Source organism: Anser anser (genome assembly GCF_964211835.1).
Source record: "Anser anser genome assembly, chromosome: 3".
Lineage (NCBI taxonomy): Eukaryota > Metazoa > Chordata > Aves > Anseriformes > Anatidae > Anser > Anser anser.
This window is the reverse complement of record NC_139722.1, coordinates 75,376,514-75,396,025: the sequence shown is the minus strand read 5'-3', so window position 1 is coordinate 75,396,025 and position 19,512 is coordinate 75,376,514. Positions and strand designations below refer to the sequence as shown.

The window sequence follows — 19,512 nt, the reverse complement described above, 5'->3', positions numbered from 1 at the left end:
GTTGTTCATTCATTCTAGAAACTTCCAGGAGTGCCTAATTGTTTGTTTTGTTTCCTCATAGATGAATCGACTCCTAAAGAAGTCAGCAGGGTAAGTGCTGCTCCCCATCCCCTCTAGAAAGTAGTGTAATCTCTGAGGCCCACTGTTCACTTGAGATGATTTTCATGCAGTCTCTGATCAAGGTTTTACTCTATTCCCTGTACCAACTGGATCTCTGGAGAAAAAGTTGGTGTACTGACTGACTACAGAACAGTTAAGAAGGAAAACAAATATTAAGAACACTTGATTGCCTGGAAATAAATTAAAGGGTATTTTGCATTAACAAATTTATATTTCTCAGTGCTATTTTTGTGATCCAGTTTTAAAAAGGTGCTTCACAGAAAGCAGGAAAATTACAGGACTTTGAATTTAGGCATAACTGCAGACTATCTAATCAGTGTTACTGCCTCAAGAGGTGGTATGCATAAAAAGAGGAAACAAAGGAAGGAGTATGTCCTATCTAATTATTCCCTTTGAGATGTGTTATGGTACAGATCAGCTCAATTCTTTAATTTGAAATATTTTGCGGTGTATATGAAAAGTAATATAAAATCTTAAAATACATATTCAGTAGTGAATTCCTGACTCTAGCCTTACATGTGATCGACACAGTGTCCTGCAGAATCTCAGTCCATGGATGAGAACTAATTAGGGGAACCTGTTAGAAACCAGTGCTTTTGCTAGGGGATGACAAAAGATCAGTACAGGACAATCTGCTGCCCTCAGATGTGCCCAGTCAGCCTGAAATGTCCAGTTATTTTTTCATGTAAGATTAGAGGGCCACTTGCAGCATTGTGATGTGGAATCATAGTCTTATTTTATTCTTCCTCTTGAACTTCCTGCATAAACTATCTCATGTTCCCAGGAGAAATACAAGTCTATCAGAGAAGTATTAGAAATAAGGCTGGTTGAATGCCTGCAAAAGCACGCTGTGTGTCTTGCTGTCAGTAAAGTTGTTTAGAAAACCCTGGGGTATGGAAGGAATAGAAACAGACTGGTAGTGGGAACTTCGCTTTGGTAACCTTGGGTGCTGAAGGCTAGCCTAAGAGGGAAGTGAAGTTCACACTGCTTACAAGACTGCAAAAAAAGAGGTTGAATGATGCCTAGAATAAGTTTACGCAAGCAGAAGTTTTCCATATACTTGATATGCTATGGATATACGGATTCTCCATGGTGTACAGAATGTAGGCAAAAGTGAATGCTTTAGTTGTTTATTAATTTATAACACATTTTGGTAACCCCTACTAGTTTCTTAGTATTCAGCAGTTATGGCAGTTGAGTGAAGGCCTATTGGCACTTAGTAATGCACCACACCTCATATGGACACATTTTTTAGTTTGCTGCATTTTTGAATAATACAATATAGACCATTGTAATATTTCCTCTCTCTCTCTCTCTCTTTTTTTTTCAACAGTAGCTCAAACAGATGCCAGTTTAATTGAAATCTGAACATAAATTAGAATTTAAATTAGGAAAGTGCTGTACATGAGTAATTTTTTTCAGAGAAAAAGACATGTTAATGTTGACTGAAGAATTAATGAGTTTTAAAGTCATTAACTGTTAATTTTTAATTCCTGAAAATGTCAAGACGAAAATTTTATCTGTATCATAGGGAAGCAAAAGTCAAGCCTAGTGAAAAGAATTTTATTCCAGAATTAAATTACCAAATAGTTTAAAATTGTTGTATTAGTAAAGAACCAGGATAGAAATATGCTGAAAACATGTGTTTTGCATAGCTGAATCTTTCTGCACACCATCTTTCAACACTGGGCAAGAGTAAAAACATTAAAATGTTTGTAGTCATATGCTAACATCAGTTTCTTCAGTTGCTTTTATTGTTGTGCTTACACAGGATGATAGAATTAAATTGGAGAGAAGATATTTTTAATTAAATTTATCTTACCCCTTACTCTTCCAGAAAAGCCTCACTTTTTTTATTTACAAACATACAAGATTATAGGATTATTCTAGAGGCTCCAAATACTGAACTTGCCATTTATTTGCCTTTATTTCTTTTAACTAGCAAACTACAATAGGATGAATGACATCTAGCACTTCTGAGAAAATAAAACAAAACAAAAACTTACTTCTTGAATTATTGAAAGGAATTTTCAGTATTTTCAAGGGTATTTAGTGTAGTTTCACACTTGTAAATTTGAGTGAGTTTTGAAAAATCTTGTAGTTGTAGGAATTGCATTTTTAGTCTTTTGCCATTTTTAGAAGCTCAGAGTCAAAATAGAGTAGCAGTCTCAGATATCATTATTGCATTGCATTTTTTGAAACAAGAAGATAGCAGAAAACCTCCAGTAATTATTCATTTTGAGATTTATAGAATAGGAAAGGAAAAAAAAAAAAGCTTTTCAAAATAGATTTATTATCTTTAAAACTAGTCCACCAATAGCAATAATAGCAATGTCATCAATATTTTGATGATCAGGAGTTGTATGTAAAGATAACTTAAATTGGCTTGACATAACTAATGGCCAGTGGGGTGAAGGAGAAAAAAAAATGATTTCCTGATTCCTGTAGGCTGTGTTTGGCATGAAAAATATTCTGGTTACAAAATAGCTCATGAGCATCTGTGACCAAACAGTGAACCTGTGAACTTTTTTCTCTATTCCAGTATTTATGAAATATATGTAACTAAGGTCAGAATCTCCTTTTCATGTGATATAGTATTTGGGAACCTCCCTGGAAATGCTGAGCATTTTCTGCTTACTTATTGTGCAGATGTGTGCTGGCTGATCCTGTCCTAGCTACAGAAGTGGTTTTCTGGGCAGAAAGGAAACCAACTACTGAGCTATTTTAATCAAGAAAACTCCAGCTGAATGTTGTAATCTGCGTTCCCTGTTTTATCTGCTAAAGAAAAGAAAATAGAGGAATATGAGTTTGGGTACTAAGTGCATATCTATTCATGTATATCTAGACCAAAGATGTGTTTCTTTGATGGTATTAGTGAAAACAGTGCATGCTGGAGACATGTTATTCTTTTGAGTTGGCAAAAATAACCCCTTTCCTCCATGAACTATAGCCAGGATTTTGTTCTACATGCTGTTAAGTTTCCCATGATCACTATGTGCTCTTTTGTACCTCAGATTCTGAAGTTTAAAGAAAAATACTTCATGTTCCTGATACGATCACAGTGAAATTAGCTGTTGTTCATTTCACTTAATGACTTTCCATTCCATGTTTACTTGAACAATACTTCTAGTGAAGCTGCATTTTGGCAAGTACCTATGCTTTGTAAACTCTGGTGATGCCAACAGCAATTCACTTTGCAGGTTTGCCATATAAACACCAGAAAATTATTACCTAGCAAGTGACTAGCTCATTTACCGTACTTTATTCTTGGAAACAGGAATAATACTTTAATCCTCTCCTTTCCCGTTTTTGGACTTGGAGCTTTTGGCAGCTGCCTTGGCACCAGCTAGCACCCAGCACAGTGTGTCACTGACAGTTACAGAATTAGCGAGTATGTTTTCAGTGAACAGTTGCAATAATTGCATGCATCTCCACTGTGCAACTGATAACAAAAGTTTAGGCTTTTTATGATATATTGGCAAAGCAAGCTTGTTCTTTGTAGGATTTCCTTATTAAAGATGTGACAAAGCAAGTTCATTCTTTGTAGGATTTCCTTACTAAAGATTGTATATTTAAGCCTTTTTTTACTGTCCCAGAACTGAATACTGCAATGAATTAATCAAAAAGTTGGGAGAACTAGAACAAACATATACTCAGCCTTTAGATACAAATGGCATTGCACCCATTGTAATGAGAAGAAGATGCTTGTATAAGCTGATATTTTATTTTTAATAGGGAAAGTCTTGTGGATATTATGGTAGTGATGAGCAACAGTGGAAAGAAAATGAGGAAGATTATTTTTAATTTTGCACATGATGTTTCTAGAGCATTCACAAGTCAACTATTAGGAGAGAATGTGATTTTATAAAAAGCTTTTTAAGAACAGGAGCTGTATTCAGCCCTGTCAAGTTAAAATTAAGCTGTTAATTGACATTATGCTATTGCATTATATAATCTAGAGGGGTGATATAATTAAGATATGCAGTTTTATGAGCTTTACAGTTAATCACAGCTTATATGGTTACTTCTATATAATCATAATGTTCTGTTCTTTTAAGCCAAGCCTTTGCTTTTTGTTATGTATTTTTCCTGTTACTAGTGAAGCAATATTTTGGTGTTACAATTTGATAATGGGGAAGGAGTTGATGGAAAGATTTGAATGGGATGCCTGCAAATGGGGGCTATTTGACAAGAAGTTTCTGCTAGTAAGGTGTTCACCATCTCTTAAGGGCTTGAAAATCAGCTACGTAAAAAGGCTGGGAAATATGTGCCTTCAATATCTGTGAACCCTTTCTGTGCATAGTGAGAGCTCTTTTGCATCTTTTGACATAATAACAGGGCCTTCCTGCCAACTGTCATTTCATATTTTCCCCTCTTTGGCTTTGTCATGAACGGCATTTGATGTGTGAATAAACAATTCATAAATACCTGTGTATGGTACTGCAGTGCTGAACTTTATTTACTGAGCAAGTTATAACCCATGTTCTCTCCAGTCAAAACAAGAAGAATAGACGTCAGACAAATGCGTGTAGAAGCAGCTTTCTCTGAGGCTATGTATAAGCATTAAAATTAATCACTTCAGCTAACTCTGCCCTTTATAGGTTCTTGCTTTCCAATGTCCAAGTTTAAACCAAACTGGTTACTCAAGCCAGTTCTAGTTACCTCTCATGGTTTTTTGGAGCTGAGAGATTTTGCTGAGCATCCTCTCCAAGTGCACTGCTCTTTTGAAAGCCAGTTCTGTACCGTAAGCTTGCTTACCACATTCTCTCTACTTTTATTTTTCAGTCTGAGGATTTGACATCCTTGGCTCAGCATTTCTACCTTGAAGAAAGCAAGCAATTTTATTCCCTTTCTGTGGTTTTCCTCTTCTTTTTTTGAATGAGGTCCAGACCCATATTTTAGTTCTTCACATGTGCAGTGTTTCACTTTTGTGAAATATGTTTCACTATTATTGGGCCGCAGTTATCTCTGCTAACCATGCCCCAAAGGAGAAATATCAGTTTCTACACAAGATGTGAACTAGCTGTCAGTGCACCTAAACAATGCAAAATCTTGCAGTTTGTGAAAGTGCCAGGCCTACAGAAGGTAGATGTACACATAAACATTCACATTAAAGATGTATACCACATAACTTGCATACATACAGCAATGACCTAAATAAAAGTATATGTCATTTTCCCAGCCTTATTAGTTGGCTTAATAAAATATTTTGTCTTTTTCTACAAATACTTCTTTCATTATACCCATTGATTATCAGAAATGCAGTAACAGTACTATAACTAAAATGAAATCAGTATTTCATTTCTCACACTTAAAAAAGTAAATAACTGTTGTGATACTTACATGACTGGCCTTTTTTTTTTTGTTTCTAAATTAGATGTCTGATACTTGTTAATTATTATAGTAAAGTACAGTAACATGTGGAATATTTTAAGTACTCTTTTAAGTACTCTTAAACAAGACGTCTCTTACAAGACTGCCAGTGCCTGCAAGGGACTGCATTTGGTCACCATTATGTTCCTCTCTGTGCATTCACTCCTTCCCTCCTTCCCTCCTACCTTCCGGTAAGGGGAGGGGGCAAGAATACAGTTCAAATTACAAATATGTTTATTGTGTGGACAAATAAACTAATGGTCCCAAAGTTATTTAACTGATATACTGTTTGATATACTCAAAGAGTAAAAAAGTGTTGTTGTTAGATTTATCTATCTATTTATTTATTTATTTTTAATATAAAGCAGGTAGCAATTACATTGACAACTTACACATGTAAGACCAGTCTTTTTATGCTTCTGACACAGAATGAACATATCTAGCATAAAATAGTTCAGACCGATATCTCAGTCAAATGTCAAGGAAATGTTCAGATCATTAAGACTGCAAATGAATGCACTTTTTTATTTGAAGAGGTTTTTTTTTTTGTTTTATCTCTTAAATTGTGGATCGGTTCCCTGATGACACTTCTGTTGCTGAGACTTTAGTATTAAAGGAATGAAAACTTGCTCCTGGAACAAATTTTTGAGGAGCTGTTGTTTGGGGTTTAGCAGAATATTAGTTCCTATAGTAAGCTTCACAGAGAAAGAGGATAGTTGTCAGTGTAAAGAGAAGACTGAAGAAGTTTGGGTACAGATTCCAGTCACATTTCAGATCTCACAACTTAAATGTTTGTAATGAAATCCAGTCCCTGCCTGAGGACATTGTCGTGTATGAGGCATTGTGCAGAATCTTCAAGTCTTTAACCTGTTATTGAGAGATTAATTAAGGTGGTTTGATGAAATACTAGCTGGTTATCTGAGGTGTTACCTGTGTAACCAAAGAGAGAATAGGCGTTTTATATTCCCATGCCTACATGCAAACTCCCTGGTCCAGGTACCTCTTTTGTTCTTAGTGATTTAGCACCCTTCAATGGCTATCGAGTCTCTGCTTTTCCCAACAGCAACTCCTGGAAGAGGATTAGGATCTTCTTACCTGAACAGGTTTTTTAGATATCGCATAACATTTATGACCTCAGTTTCAAAGTATCTTGGGACAGAGTAGCCTACACCCATTGATGCTGCAGGCCCTTTGGCACCTCTAGAGTGCCTTGCAAACAGATAGGGTGGCAGTGGATGCAGCATGCATATCATGAGCTTTTTCAGCACCTGCTGGTGTCCTCATTGTATGCTCAGTGTCCAGCCGGCCTGCATAGTGGTGAGGGTTAGGCCGTGTCCCTCATCTCTTTACTTCTTTTGCATATCGGGACCAGAGATTGGATGAGAAGCACTGATTATGAGGAGCTGTATTGATTTCCCATTGCTCTCTGCAATTCAGTCTAGTAATACTCATAAGGGTGGGCCTGGAGCCTTAAAAACGTACAAGAAAATGTTTGCGTGACCAAGGATTGGTTCCTGCTTTCCCAGAAGTCAGGTTCCAAGGCATACCGATATGACAGGTCAATACCTTCTCCATTCTCCTGGGCAAAACAACTGTGCTCTCCTGCCCTATTGAGTCTGTAGCAAAACAGGACTTTACAGCCAACTCCCAGAAAGAAATACTCCTCTGGCTCTCATAGCCCTGTGGTCAGCTAGAGGTCTTCTGCATCAGTTGACAAAGAGCTCTGTCTTGTGATTCTCTCTGAAACCAGCCCAAGATACCCAAACTGCAGATGAAAAATAAGCAACATCAACTCTCTGTCTATGGCTAATTTTTCCCCATGTTTTGTGGCTTTTGCAGGGTTTTTCCTCATCCACATCCAGTGCAATTTTGCATCCCCAAAGTACATTTGGCCACCCCTTTACATGTTACATGGAAATCCAGCTGTTCTTTTGTTCTAACTCCTCCTAGCTTGTGATAACGTCATGTGCTATGAAGTCTGTAAAAGGAAATGTTTCTATTGCGGCAGCTTGTGGTTGTTGATTTGGAGAAAGTGTTCTCTAGTAGGAATAAGTATTATAAAGCAACTTCTAATTGCTATTTAAAAAACAGTTTAGGAAGTTACAGAGAAAACAGATAAACTTCTGGATTGTAATTGTACTTACTGACCCCGTGCTCTGTTACTGAAGCCTTCTTGTTGCAGCAGGAAGGGCTTTTTCTTTTCTGCAGTATCATGAAATGCCTTTGGCACAGCTTTTCTATAAGCATAAAAGCATGTGCATTAATCTTCATTGCAGTTTGTCATAGATCAAATTTTCTTTATATATTAAATTGTGTGCTTGCCTTTTTTATGACTTAATTATTCAGAGTGAATGCATTAAATTCATCTCACTCTATGATATTTCAGTATCTCTTTTCATGCAATAAAATATTTGTGATGTTCAGCCTTTTTGTTTAGACACAAGACGTGGCGTTATTCTTAGATCATCCGTCATTGCATGCTGTGTTCTGTTGCACCACAACCTTCTAAAGACAAATAACCATAGAAATATTTTTTATACAAATCCTCTAAAAACTTTCTCCTTTTTATTTATTTTTTAAAAATATGAATACTTACAACATGATTCCTCTCTTAATTATTAAATTGTTAGTTTTTTCATAGCATTGTGATATATGCAACTATTAGAAACATGATGATGCCAGTAACATAGTGGTATGATAGTGTCAAACCATTTTCTAATTCACTTGAATTGTTTTAATGTAATGCCATCAAAATGCAGAAGTTTACACTAAATATACCAAAATACATGTAGACACTGAATTTTAGAAGGAAATCAGCAGCAATGGGAAGAATGGATTAATTAAAGGGAGTTGAGTGTTTAAAGTGCAAAATAAACTACCATAAGAAATTAAAAAATAAAAAAAGAATCTGCTGACAAATATTTTTTTTTTCCACTGAGTGTGCTGAATTTTCCTTTTAGGAATTACTTTCCTAAAGTGAGTGTGACAGCAGATACATGCAGAACTACATTGAATAGTGCTTGTACCATGGTTTGCTTATGACTTTCTCAATGTTTAAATATATGGTTTCATAATGAGTATTGTGGCTTTTCAACCAAACATATTGTGGTTATCAACCTAAAACCAAATAAATAAACCTCTTTCACTGCACTGTTATAAAAATCAAAAACATTTCACAGCATGACAGAGTAATTCCTTGCTGGTGACTGATCTAAGTTGTAGAATTACTTAATTGTGAAACTGGACGGAATTTGTCCATCTGGCTAGTTGTGGATTCACAAATTGTCAGTAATAGAAATCTCCCGTATTACAACCGTATGTATTATGAGGCTACTATCTTTTAGTAACATCAGTGTATGCAATAATTTTCCCTGCTTACAAAATGTTTGCAAGCATATGTTGTAGAGGTGAGGATAAAGGGCACAGAGCTTATTATGTAATTACTATGCACACAGAACTGCTGCTTGATTATGGTGAAAGTTATTATTATGCCACTGCTCTTATGCCAGTGGACTCATTTTGCTGATGCTTCCTGTTACTGTATTAGCTTTAACCTCTGAAGAGTTGATTTAAATCCTGACTGTGTATCACAGGTGAAAAGTATTCACTCCCAAGTTATGAGAAGGCATTTTCCCATATAATAAAGGTTTTATGCACTTGTTCTTGGTTACCTGTCTTGGATTTAGGATACACATACTGCACATACTTTTGCAGATGTGGATTAACAGATAGGAATAAAAGAGCTTCTCATTCAACATTTTCCTATTGCTTCTTACAGCTGTACCGTAAGTATAAAGCTGTTCATAAAAATTCCACTTTGATGAAACTATGCCATTGTTTTCTCCCTCTGAAGAAGTATACACTATTAAATGTGGGACACAGCAGAGGACAGTCAGTTGCAAATGGAAGCTTGCCAGCTGCCATACTGTGCTAATAATGGTAATGGCAATCCGTGTTATAAACTCAAGACTTACCCAAGCAGTAAATACATGTATGCAGTGTGACCTTATATCGCTGTCAAAATTTATAATAATCACATCAATTTGTAGAAAGAATTATTAAGTTTTAGGATTGTTATACAGTGAAAACATTTTGGACTCACTAGGTCTCAGATGTTCCAATATGTCCATCTGGACAATAGATTAATACAGCAGCATGTGTTAAGAAGGGGTCATGGCAGAGGTTGTATGTTCTCAGGAGCCATTTTTAGGTCCAGATTAAGATCTGCTTAATTTAAAGGAATTATGAATTGGCATTACCCAGCAAATACTTTGTTGATTTTTTTTTTTTTTAATTTTGGTTTGAAGTGAAGATCCAAGTGTAGCCTAAATATACAGCCATGGGCTCTGTATTCACAACATAGTGTGCTGTATGTAGAAATGCATGAAAGTAATAACAAAAATTATGTCATAGAATACTCTGTGTAGGTTATGTGCCTAATCCGTCAGTAAGAGTCACTTGTATGTGTGTACACAAAGATACAGACAGAGAAGATCTACAGAAATATGAAGCAGACTTACATGTGTGCACATGGAAGTGGGAGAGGTGGGTAGACTGTGATACTCTGAACTTTTGTGGCGTTTTCTGTAATACTGCTTACGTTAGTCTGCTCTGTAATACATTTGGCTCTAACGTATGAATGAGCAAGAGAATAAGTCTTAGTCTTTCAAGCAAGGTTAATTTGTCTAAATATCACCAGCTTCATTTTTAGTGTGACAAAATTTACTGCATCACTGAGTTCAATAAGTCATTGACCATATTACTTTCTTCAGTCACCGCATTACCAGTTTTGGGCAGGGTAATGAATCTGTATTTACTGCCAAGTATTGCTTTCTGTGAAATTATTGTTTGTGATGCTGTTACGCTACATATGCACATTTACTGCCAGTTTTATCAGCCCTTCAGGACCGAGGAACTGGATAACCAAATACAGCTGGGCCGCTGAAGGAAGGCTGCTTCTCCTTTTTCATGAAATTCTAGCATGTGCTGCTGTTTCATTTCTCCTGTCTAAATATCTTAATTGTTTTGTAATCTCTTTCTTGCTCTGTCTACCACCTTCAATCGAGACAAATGCCTGTTAGCACAATGGCTAGCATGGTTTTGACTCATACAATATCTGTCCTTCATTCGGGTGCTGTTAATTGCTTCTGTATTCCAAAGATGGATCTACTCAAGCTACCGGCTCAAAGCTCAGGTGCTTTGCACATTTCTGACATTTGTTTCATGAGTTTGAGATGGAAGATACTGATAAAGGGAGCTAGTTGCCTCCTTTTCTATTGGAGAAGGAGCTTGAAAGAAAGGAGTTGAAGGTTGCTTACCTTCTAATTGTCACAGCTCTGAGTTTTTTCTTGACACGTTGTTATGTGACCTTGGCCAAGTTTAGGCAATTAGTAATTGCTCACTGGTTTACTCAGTACATTTTGAACAAATGGCTAATGGAGCAGAGTGAAATGTTTCTTACTCGGCAGTGACCTAGTTCTTTAGGTAGCTGCAATAGGACGATTGATATTGACTTAGTATTGAATCTCAATGTATTATTTTTAATGAATTTGTATGTTGAAAACTGCCAAATACCTCTGAGTTACTCTAAAATGTTTTTCTTACTTTTTTGCTTCACTAGTATCAGGATACGAATATGCAAGGTGTAGTGTATGAATTGAACAGCTACATAGAACAACGCCTGGATACAGGAGGAGATAACCAACTACTTTTATATGAACTGAGCAGCATCATTAAAATAGGTAAGAAACAGATTCAGACGTCTCTGAGCTGTTGTTTAGCATCATTGCACAGCACATTTGTTATGTGGTTTAATTTATAAAGACAGGTATTGAGGGCTAACAGTATATCCTTCAGATGTTGTGTCAGCATGAACTTCAGTACCTCAGTGAATACCTGACAGTACCTAAATGAGTTTCATCTTTGGAGAAAGCTCTGTATCCAACTGCAAAATTAGAACACCCTGTTAGGGGACCCTGCCTGAGCTGGGACATTGGACTAGATGATCACTAGAGGTCCCTTCCAACCAATTCCGTGATTCTGTTAAATGAATAATAGGTTATTCTGGTTATGATGGTTTTGCAACATCAATATTGAAAGTAAAAAGAAATTTATCAGTAATATCACTGCATACTTGCACCCCTTTTCAAACAAAACTGAGATGTTATTGACAGCATGTTTTAATCTAAAAAAGGGTAGATCTAAAATAGATATTAGGAAGAAATTATTTACTCAGAGGGTGGTGAGGAAGTGGAACAGGTTGCCCAGAGAAGCTGTGGGTGCCCCATCCCTGAAAGTGTTCAAGGCCAGGTTGGATGGGGCTTTGGGCAACCTGGTCTAGTGGGAGGTGTCCCTGTCCATGGCAGGGGGGTTGGAACTGGATGATCTTTAAGGTCCCTTCCTACCCAACCTATTCTGGCGTTCTAGGTCTTCTGCATGATTTCAGATTGCATTCAGTTATATAAGCATTTTTTTCTGTCAGATTTAAGTAACATTTGTAGTAGAAAGACCAACAAAAACACGTGACCAAAACTTAAAGTAAAAAAAGGAAAAGAAAGAAAATATCCCCAATAAAAATGTAAGTGTAATTTATATGTTGTATTTAATTATTTAGCCATAGTTGATATACTCAGACTTCTATAGGAAGAATAGGTAGCTATGCTCAACATAGCTTTCAAGCAGCTCTTTAGAAAGGTTTCCCCGTTACTGGTACATCACTGTTTTGTAACAATGAATAATTGTTCTGATTTAAATACTTGATGTTTTGAAAGGACCACTTCTGTTTACTGTATTTGCTTAAGTGGTTATTTGGATACTGATGTTGAGCTCACAGCAAATCGGAACTGGGTTTTATTTATACACAGCAAGTGGAAGAGACTGGGTCTGCTTATCTTTTACTTTTTTTTTTTTCTTTCTTTCCTAAAGTGCTTGAGATTTTTTATATTTCTTTTATTGTGCTTTTTTTTACCACGGAGCTCAATGTGCTTATGTGCTGCAATTGAAGGATTTAAAATTTGAATGTAAATTACCATGTCCTAAACTCTCAGTATATTACAAAGTTGACAATGAGCAAATAACAGAGTAGGTTTTTTTTTCCTTCCGTCAAAGATATGCAGAAAGCCAACTGATTTGATCACACAGAAGTCTAATTACTCCCATGAAATATACTAAGTGGATTCCTGTGTTCATTCATAAAAATAGTGTATCAGATAAGTACATGTACTGGTTAAAATGGTTATTAAGTGTTGAAAAGAAAGTTTTACTTAGGTTAAATATCAAGTCTGCTGTGTAAAGCAGAGTAAAAAAAAAAAAAAGGACCTCCTGCTCTTCTGAAACTGAGACTCTTCTGAGTATCTGAGAGAATACCTTTCTGATTCTGAGACTTTTCATTTCAGCTGTAAGTTCTGCTTGTTGGTTGAATTTTTGAAAGGTTGAGGAATTCAACTTTATCCGGTTTCATACAGCAATGTAAATCTGGCAAAAATTGGGCAAGTACAAAATTTCTGGTGTGTGTCACTGTTTTTGGAATTGGACAGGTGCAGAAAATAGAAACTGTTTGTTTTGAAACACATTTTTATGGCAATATTTGCAACATTTCATTTTCCCATACTTTTCTGTCTTAAGGCAAGGATAAATATAGCTTACCATCTACAAACAGTGTTTATTTTACTCATGGAAATTATACTCTTATCTGACTGATCATACTGTAAATTCATGTTCTTATTTTACTTCTATACTCTCACATGAACCAATTTAAATTTACAGACATTAGGCCTTGGAATAGGAGCATGATGTGTAAAGAGGTTGTTTCTAATTATCTTTTAGACTGTAACAAATGACAGTGCTGTAAGCAAGTATTGTACTCTACCTCTAATTTTGTAGAGTCTTGGAAATTTCAAAGGACACAGTAATAGACTTTCACCTTTAGAATTGTAGATATTTGTCCTAAGTAGAATTGAATTTGTGGTTTCACCTCAGAGAACTCATATAAGTTCAATTCCCCCTCTGAGTACAATTATTTCTTTTATTATTGCTTTGGCAGCTACAAAAGCTGATGGATTTGCACTATATTTCCTGGGAGAATGCAATAATGTAAGTATTCTGGATTAAGATACTGCTTTTCTATACAGTTAGAAGTGCATTTTCCAATTTTACAATATTTTGAATTTATTTTGTACCTCATTTAGCAGGAAATATTACCTAAGTGCTAAATGCTAGCTGTCTGTTAGTTTTCTTTCTGTAAATTGGAAGTTTCTTGAACATAGTGGTAATTAAAAAATATATTTTCTGCATGTTGTGTCTTGGCCTTTTTTTTTTTTAATTTGACAGTAGGCAGCTGTTCTTTCTTTGACTGTATCAACTTAAGTTGTGATTTGGCTCCATTATAAATTATCTTTAGCAAACATGCAAAGTAATGTGAATTTGCTCTCAGCATAACCTGTTCTTTTCATCTGGTTATACTTCTGATTTTTAAAATAGTATCAGGTCTTCTGTTAACTGTCAGCTGCAACTTGACCATAAGATAATGTAAAGTTCAGGTGTAGATTTTGGTTAGCATGAGATTAATTGTACTTTTAAAATTCACAAATGAGATTAGTTTCTGGTTTAATAATTTGAATAGCAATGACTGCAATACTGTTTTGACACTTAACATTTAGAATTCCTTTTTTTTTTTTATATATATCCAAGTCAATTTGTACAGTTACCATTATACAAGATTTTGTAGTTACTTTAAATGGCTACAGAGAAGGAAATGCAGTTTATACTTCACTAAGTTCCATCAACTTAAAAATCACAAGTTGGCAGAAATTTTGTATCTTTCATTTGTTCAAGAAACAAATTAAACTCTTCTAACTGACTAGAGGGGAAAATATTTTTTTTCTCACTGATTTTGTTTCCTTACTTTACATAGCCAATTTACCTTTTTAGCCCATTAATCAATTCAAGAGCAAAGTCCATTAATCTTTGCTCTTTGTGAAATGATTGCTTTCAGAAAAAGGGAAAGAATGCCATTTTTGAAATAACAAAAAAATGAATTGAAGAGGTACAAACCTGTAGGTGACTTAAGACCTGCCAGAGAATATTTTCAACTTGTTCAAATAGACTGTCTAATTAGAAGTCCCATATAGAAACTTCTTCAAAGTAAGAAATGGAAATAGGTTCTGTGTATTTTTTCATTTCAAGATTATTTAATATGATGACGATAACCAGCTGTATTCTTTAGAAATTAGTTTTGATCTCAGTTCTGTAAATACAAAGATAGTGTGTATTTTAACAACTGCTTTACTAAGGGAGATAGTTTAAGTAATGTATTCATCCTCTGCGTTAGTAGATGACATCATCTCATTAGTAGATGACTGTTCACTTTAATGCAAGCAGTCACTGAAGACAGGAACTTGTAGGAACTGAAACCATCAATTCTGAATGCACAGTACTGAACAGCTTCAGGGGCAGTAATTGCATGCCAACTAAGCAATAGGTACATCTCTATAAATGCTTTTTATAAATGCTTACATTACAGTAAAATTAACTTTACAGAATAAGACCTAGACAATTCTTACTATGGTGAGGTTTTTAAAGTTAGAGTTGTGTGGCATAAATGGGGCAAAAGGAACTCTTCCCAGTCTCCCTACCATGGGCAATTCCTGACCTTCTGCTTTGTGTTTGTGTGTGTTTTGTTTGTTTGTTTCTTTGTTTTTTCTTAGTAGCCTATCAAGCAGTTGAATGAATCTGCTTCCCAGTATAACTTTCCTGCATAAAGTTCCAACCACTAAAAACACACATTGACTCTATTAACCACTGCTATGTAACTGCATCTCCCAAAATGGAATGTTCCTGATGTAGTTTTTATAGGGACTGATCCCAAGTTCTTTGAAGTTAGTGTGAGATTTTCCATTCACATTAGTGGGCTTTGTGCCAGACCCATGTTTGTAGTCTGGTAACTAAATGGTAATGCATTAGCCTACTTTTTGTAGGAAATTGCCATTGAAAATTAATTTGGTTATCTTTGTCTCTTGAATATTTAATCTAAAGGATGTGTCCAAGATATTAACCATTGGTCAGCAAGTACTGGTAATGTATTTCTATTAAATAAGCCTCCGTTAAATGGGAATAAAAAGATTCCGCATAGCGTAAAGGCAGAAAGGGGCTAATTCTTTAAGCTGAAGTTAACTATTTTGTTTCAAAAATTACAAAACCCTGCAATTAGTGTAGACAAAGTAAAGCAAGTGCTGAACATGTATGGCCACATATTAAAGAACAGCTTCTATTATTATTTTTTTTTGCGTCAATTTTTGATGCTTGGTTTGAGATTTTAATTTCTCAAATCCAGAAAAATCTAAATGTTTCCATTTTAGCATTTGACTTTTTGTTTTTTAGATTAAAAAATATGCATAGATCTGCTTGTATTTATGCAGTCAGCAACCTTATGTACACCTGATGTGACAGTTATTTTCACCATGCTTTCTAACAAATAATTTGGGTCTGAATACTGCTTTTCTGGAGCGTGTGTAGATTTTATTTATTTATTTATTTATTTATTTATTTATTTTTGAGAATTATGTATTGAGAGGGGATTGTGTCAAAATGGAGGAAGCCTGATAATAAGTTAGATACCTACTTTCTCATGAATAGTTCTCTAGTGATATTTGTTCTGACTGAATTCTGTAAGGGACCATAGGATCAAAACCGGAGCTAAAGTATTAACTCTGCTTCATTTCAGCTCTCGCTGTCCATGTGTATAGGTACACTTGTGCCTGTTTAAAGAAATCCAAACTTGAGAATTTTGAGGTGCTAATCTAAGGAGCATCTTAGTGTTCCTTAATCTGTTCAGCTGGGGAACATTTTCGTAATATAAGATTTCCGTAACTGCTTTTAGCCTAAATGAAATAAGGAGTTTCTAATTAAGATAAAAGTTAGCTTCCTTTCACAGAAATTGTAGGCATTTCAAGAATGAAAACAAGCAAATGATTACTGCATACTGTGTGCTATTATTTCTTAATATTGAGAGATTGCAAATACAATCATTGCAAATCTTTTTTCATGGGTTACTAAGAATTCTTTGTAAATCTTTATTTGGTGCAATTTTTAATATAGACAGCACTTCCCTATTATATTAGAGCCGAAAACATGTTTGTTTAATGTAAAGATAAGCTTGGCCTTTTTCTTTTTACAAAGCATAGGTGAGACATTTGCCGTTAAAGGAGGACCTTGCTTTATAGAGAGTTCCTTTGCCATTTAATAGGACAGGGTGTCTTGCTGAAGGTGTTTTAAGGACACTGCAGAATTCAACAGGAAAGTGTATCGTTACTTTGGACTTTTGTGAGTTTGTTAAAATACCTGATCATGTATTAGGTTTCTTTATAGCCTTGTTTTCTTTCTCTCTGTTGAAGGTAGAAACATACCTTGAGTCAGATAACAGCAGGATGAGGAAATTTCTAGCTGATGTGTCAGACTGAATGCCTTTGGGATCTTTAGCTGAGTGAATTTGCTTGAAATAGAAGGTGCCGCACCAATTACATGTTATAGGGCATTTATTTATGCAAGTGTTACTCAGAATTGGTGCTAGAATGAGTGTGGGTATTTCAGTAATTTTAGTGACTTTCTGGTTGTTCAGATTGCTTGGGAGTACTGGCACTTGGTGTGCTCCATGCTAAGTGATAGTTCGACTCTGCTGATAGTATGATTCAGCTTCTTAAATAATTGCCCCCAAGCAGGTAAGTACCACTCACATGTCCAACTCCTTGCTCCCCCCATAAAGTCTTTCTGTGTTTCAGAATCTGGTTTTGCATATGTTATGCATCTGGTAAAATAGAGAGCAAAATATGCAGGTGCTGGAAACAGCATAGCTTTCTCATCATGGTAAAAGGATCTGAGCAGAACTGTGCTCACTACTTCTGGTTCTTGAATTCTATTACATTGTGCCACGTAGATGTACTCTTATGAATTATCTTTGTCCATGGCTTAGTGCACTTATGCAAATAAAATGATCTTAAGTTAGGTAACATTCATTTTGCAAATACTATATACTTGTAGACTGGAAACGCTTCTAAATCAAACAGAAATGCTCCACAATTCTTAAGGGAAGGCCATTACTTTGTTAGTTTTCTGTTTTATTACTGATGGGGATGAAAATATAGTTCATAGTTCTCATGTTATTACCTTAATTAAATATCATCTTTAAACACGACTTAAAGGATTTATTGAAATCTTAGTATTTGACAGGGTGTGTATGTAAATTAATGTGCCCAAGTACCATGCTAGCTGAGCATGGGTTTAAACTCATAAACTGATATCTTTACCAGGCAATATTTCTAAAATACTTTACACAGAGTTTCTAATGTATTACTATATTATCTCATTCTTCAGATGTTTCTTGTTTATCGTACTTACTTGTGTAATTCAACACAGGATCGCATTGATTCTTATGTAAAGCTGTGAGTTTGAATTTAATCAGCATACACTTAAAGTAGCTTTTACTAGTTTTTGTGCATGTTACTTAGCTTCTGAAACTGCAAATTGTGTTGACAAGCAGACTATCATTGCTTCAGGCAGAAGTTTCTTATGTTTTAAGAAATAATTATGTGGGGCCACAAATCCATGCACACACTCTGTGCTTCAGAGTGTATGTTATTAAACTACTGTAGAATTTCTAGTCATACAGAATGTTGTTGTTGCTTGACATACAGTGCCACCTAGTGAATTTATGGGGTGATGTGAATTATTAAGAGAATGAAAAAGAATCTACTCGTTGCTAACTGTCTCAAGTTTTGTGCCAACCTGACATACATGATTTTGAGTATGCAGACATCTTCTCTGAGATATGAGTCTTTTAAACATGTTTGTAGGTGAAACTCTTCTTACTTGCAAGCCAATTCAGAAAACTTTAATCTCTATCCTTGAGTTAGTTTTACCACTATGTAAACTTTGTATAGACATAGTGAAAGAAATCTGTTGCTTTCCTACTTGCCAGAGAATAGTGATGCTCAGCAGAGAGGAAAGGCTCTTGATCAATTACTGTTTAACAGTCAAATTTTGGGTTAATAAATTATCAAACTGGAAGAAAATGAGATGGGTAACTGTCAAGATAAGTCTTAATGAAGTTTTGGTCCTGTTTCATTTACTATTCAGGTAGGCAGACTGGTACATCATGGTGAAAATACCACATGTAGAACACAGATCTAGACAGAGACTAGGTAATTTGTGGTTCACTATCAAAATGGCAGGTTATTTTGTGCAAATCCTCAAGCATTTATCCTGGATCTGGTTTCGCTCAGTATATTCATTAATGCATGGGTGAAAGAAGAATATAGGCTTATTAAACTTGCATCTGGCATGAAATTGGGAAGGACTGCAGATATGCTTATACAGGAAGATTAGAGTTCAAAATTATCATGAGAAAATGGTCTGAAGAAACCAGACAATAATTTGATGAGGACAAATGCCAGACTCTGCATGGATTGTATATCTGGGGGTAGTAGTATATGTAGGGTAGTTGATGACTTTGAGAAAGATTCTGAGAGTTGAAGTGAATCTGAAAGTAAACATAAGCCAACAATATAATTGGTATTGTAAAAGAGACATTGTGCTGTGTAGCAGAAGTCTAGTCTTCACAACAAGTAATTTTCCTGTTACTCTGTACGCTCGTTGTGGTTTCAGGTGGAAAAATATGTCTGGTTTAAGCACTTCACTTTAATTAAACAGTGGAAGGGCTGAAAAGAGCCCAAAAGAGAGCGGAGAGAATAGTCAGGAAACAGAAGAACTGTCATTGCAGTTCAACAACAACAACAACAACAAAAGTTGAAGGGTGAAGATATGCCTGGGTAAGGCAGAGAGGAAGAGAATTTTCTTTATATTTATGGTATATAGGGCAAGAAGTAGGGAGGTTGGATTGACATTAGGAAAGCTTCCTCAGTTGCATTTGTAATGAAACACTACAGTGTGTTGCTTGTGAAAGCTCAGGCACCTTCATCCTTGGAAGTCTTTTGAGAGCTATTTGGACAAACATCTTTCAGAAAAATG

The 19,512-nt window shown here is 35.5% G+C and overlaps 1 protein-coding gene across 7 annotated transcripts in view; it reads left to right on the top strand.

The window, feature by feature from the left end:
• PDE10A (phosphodiesterase 10A) overlaps positions 1-19,512 on the top strand; it is a 191,394-nt gene that overhangs the window by 112,155 nt on the left and 59,727 nt on the right. For all 7 annotated transcript variants that reach the window (XM_083830998.1, XM_083830994.1, XM_083830997.1 and 4 more), the window contains 3 exons: positions 62-90; positions 11,114-11,234; positions 13,535-13,584. In XM_083830998.1, the coding sequence (XP_083687124.1) occupies positions 62-90; positions 11,114-11,234; positions 13,535-13,584 (200 nt within the window). The remainder of the gene's footprint in view (positions 1-61; positions 91-11,113; positions 11,235-13,534; positions 13,585-19,512) is intronic.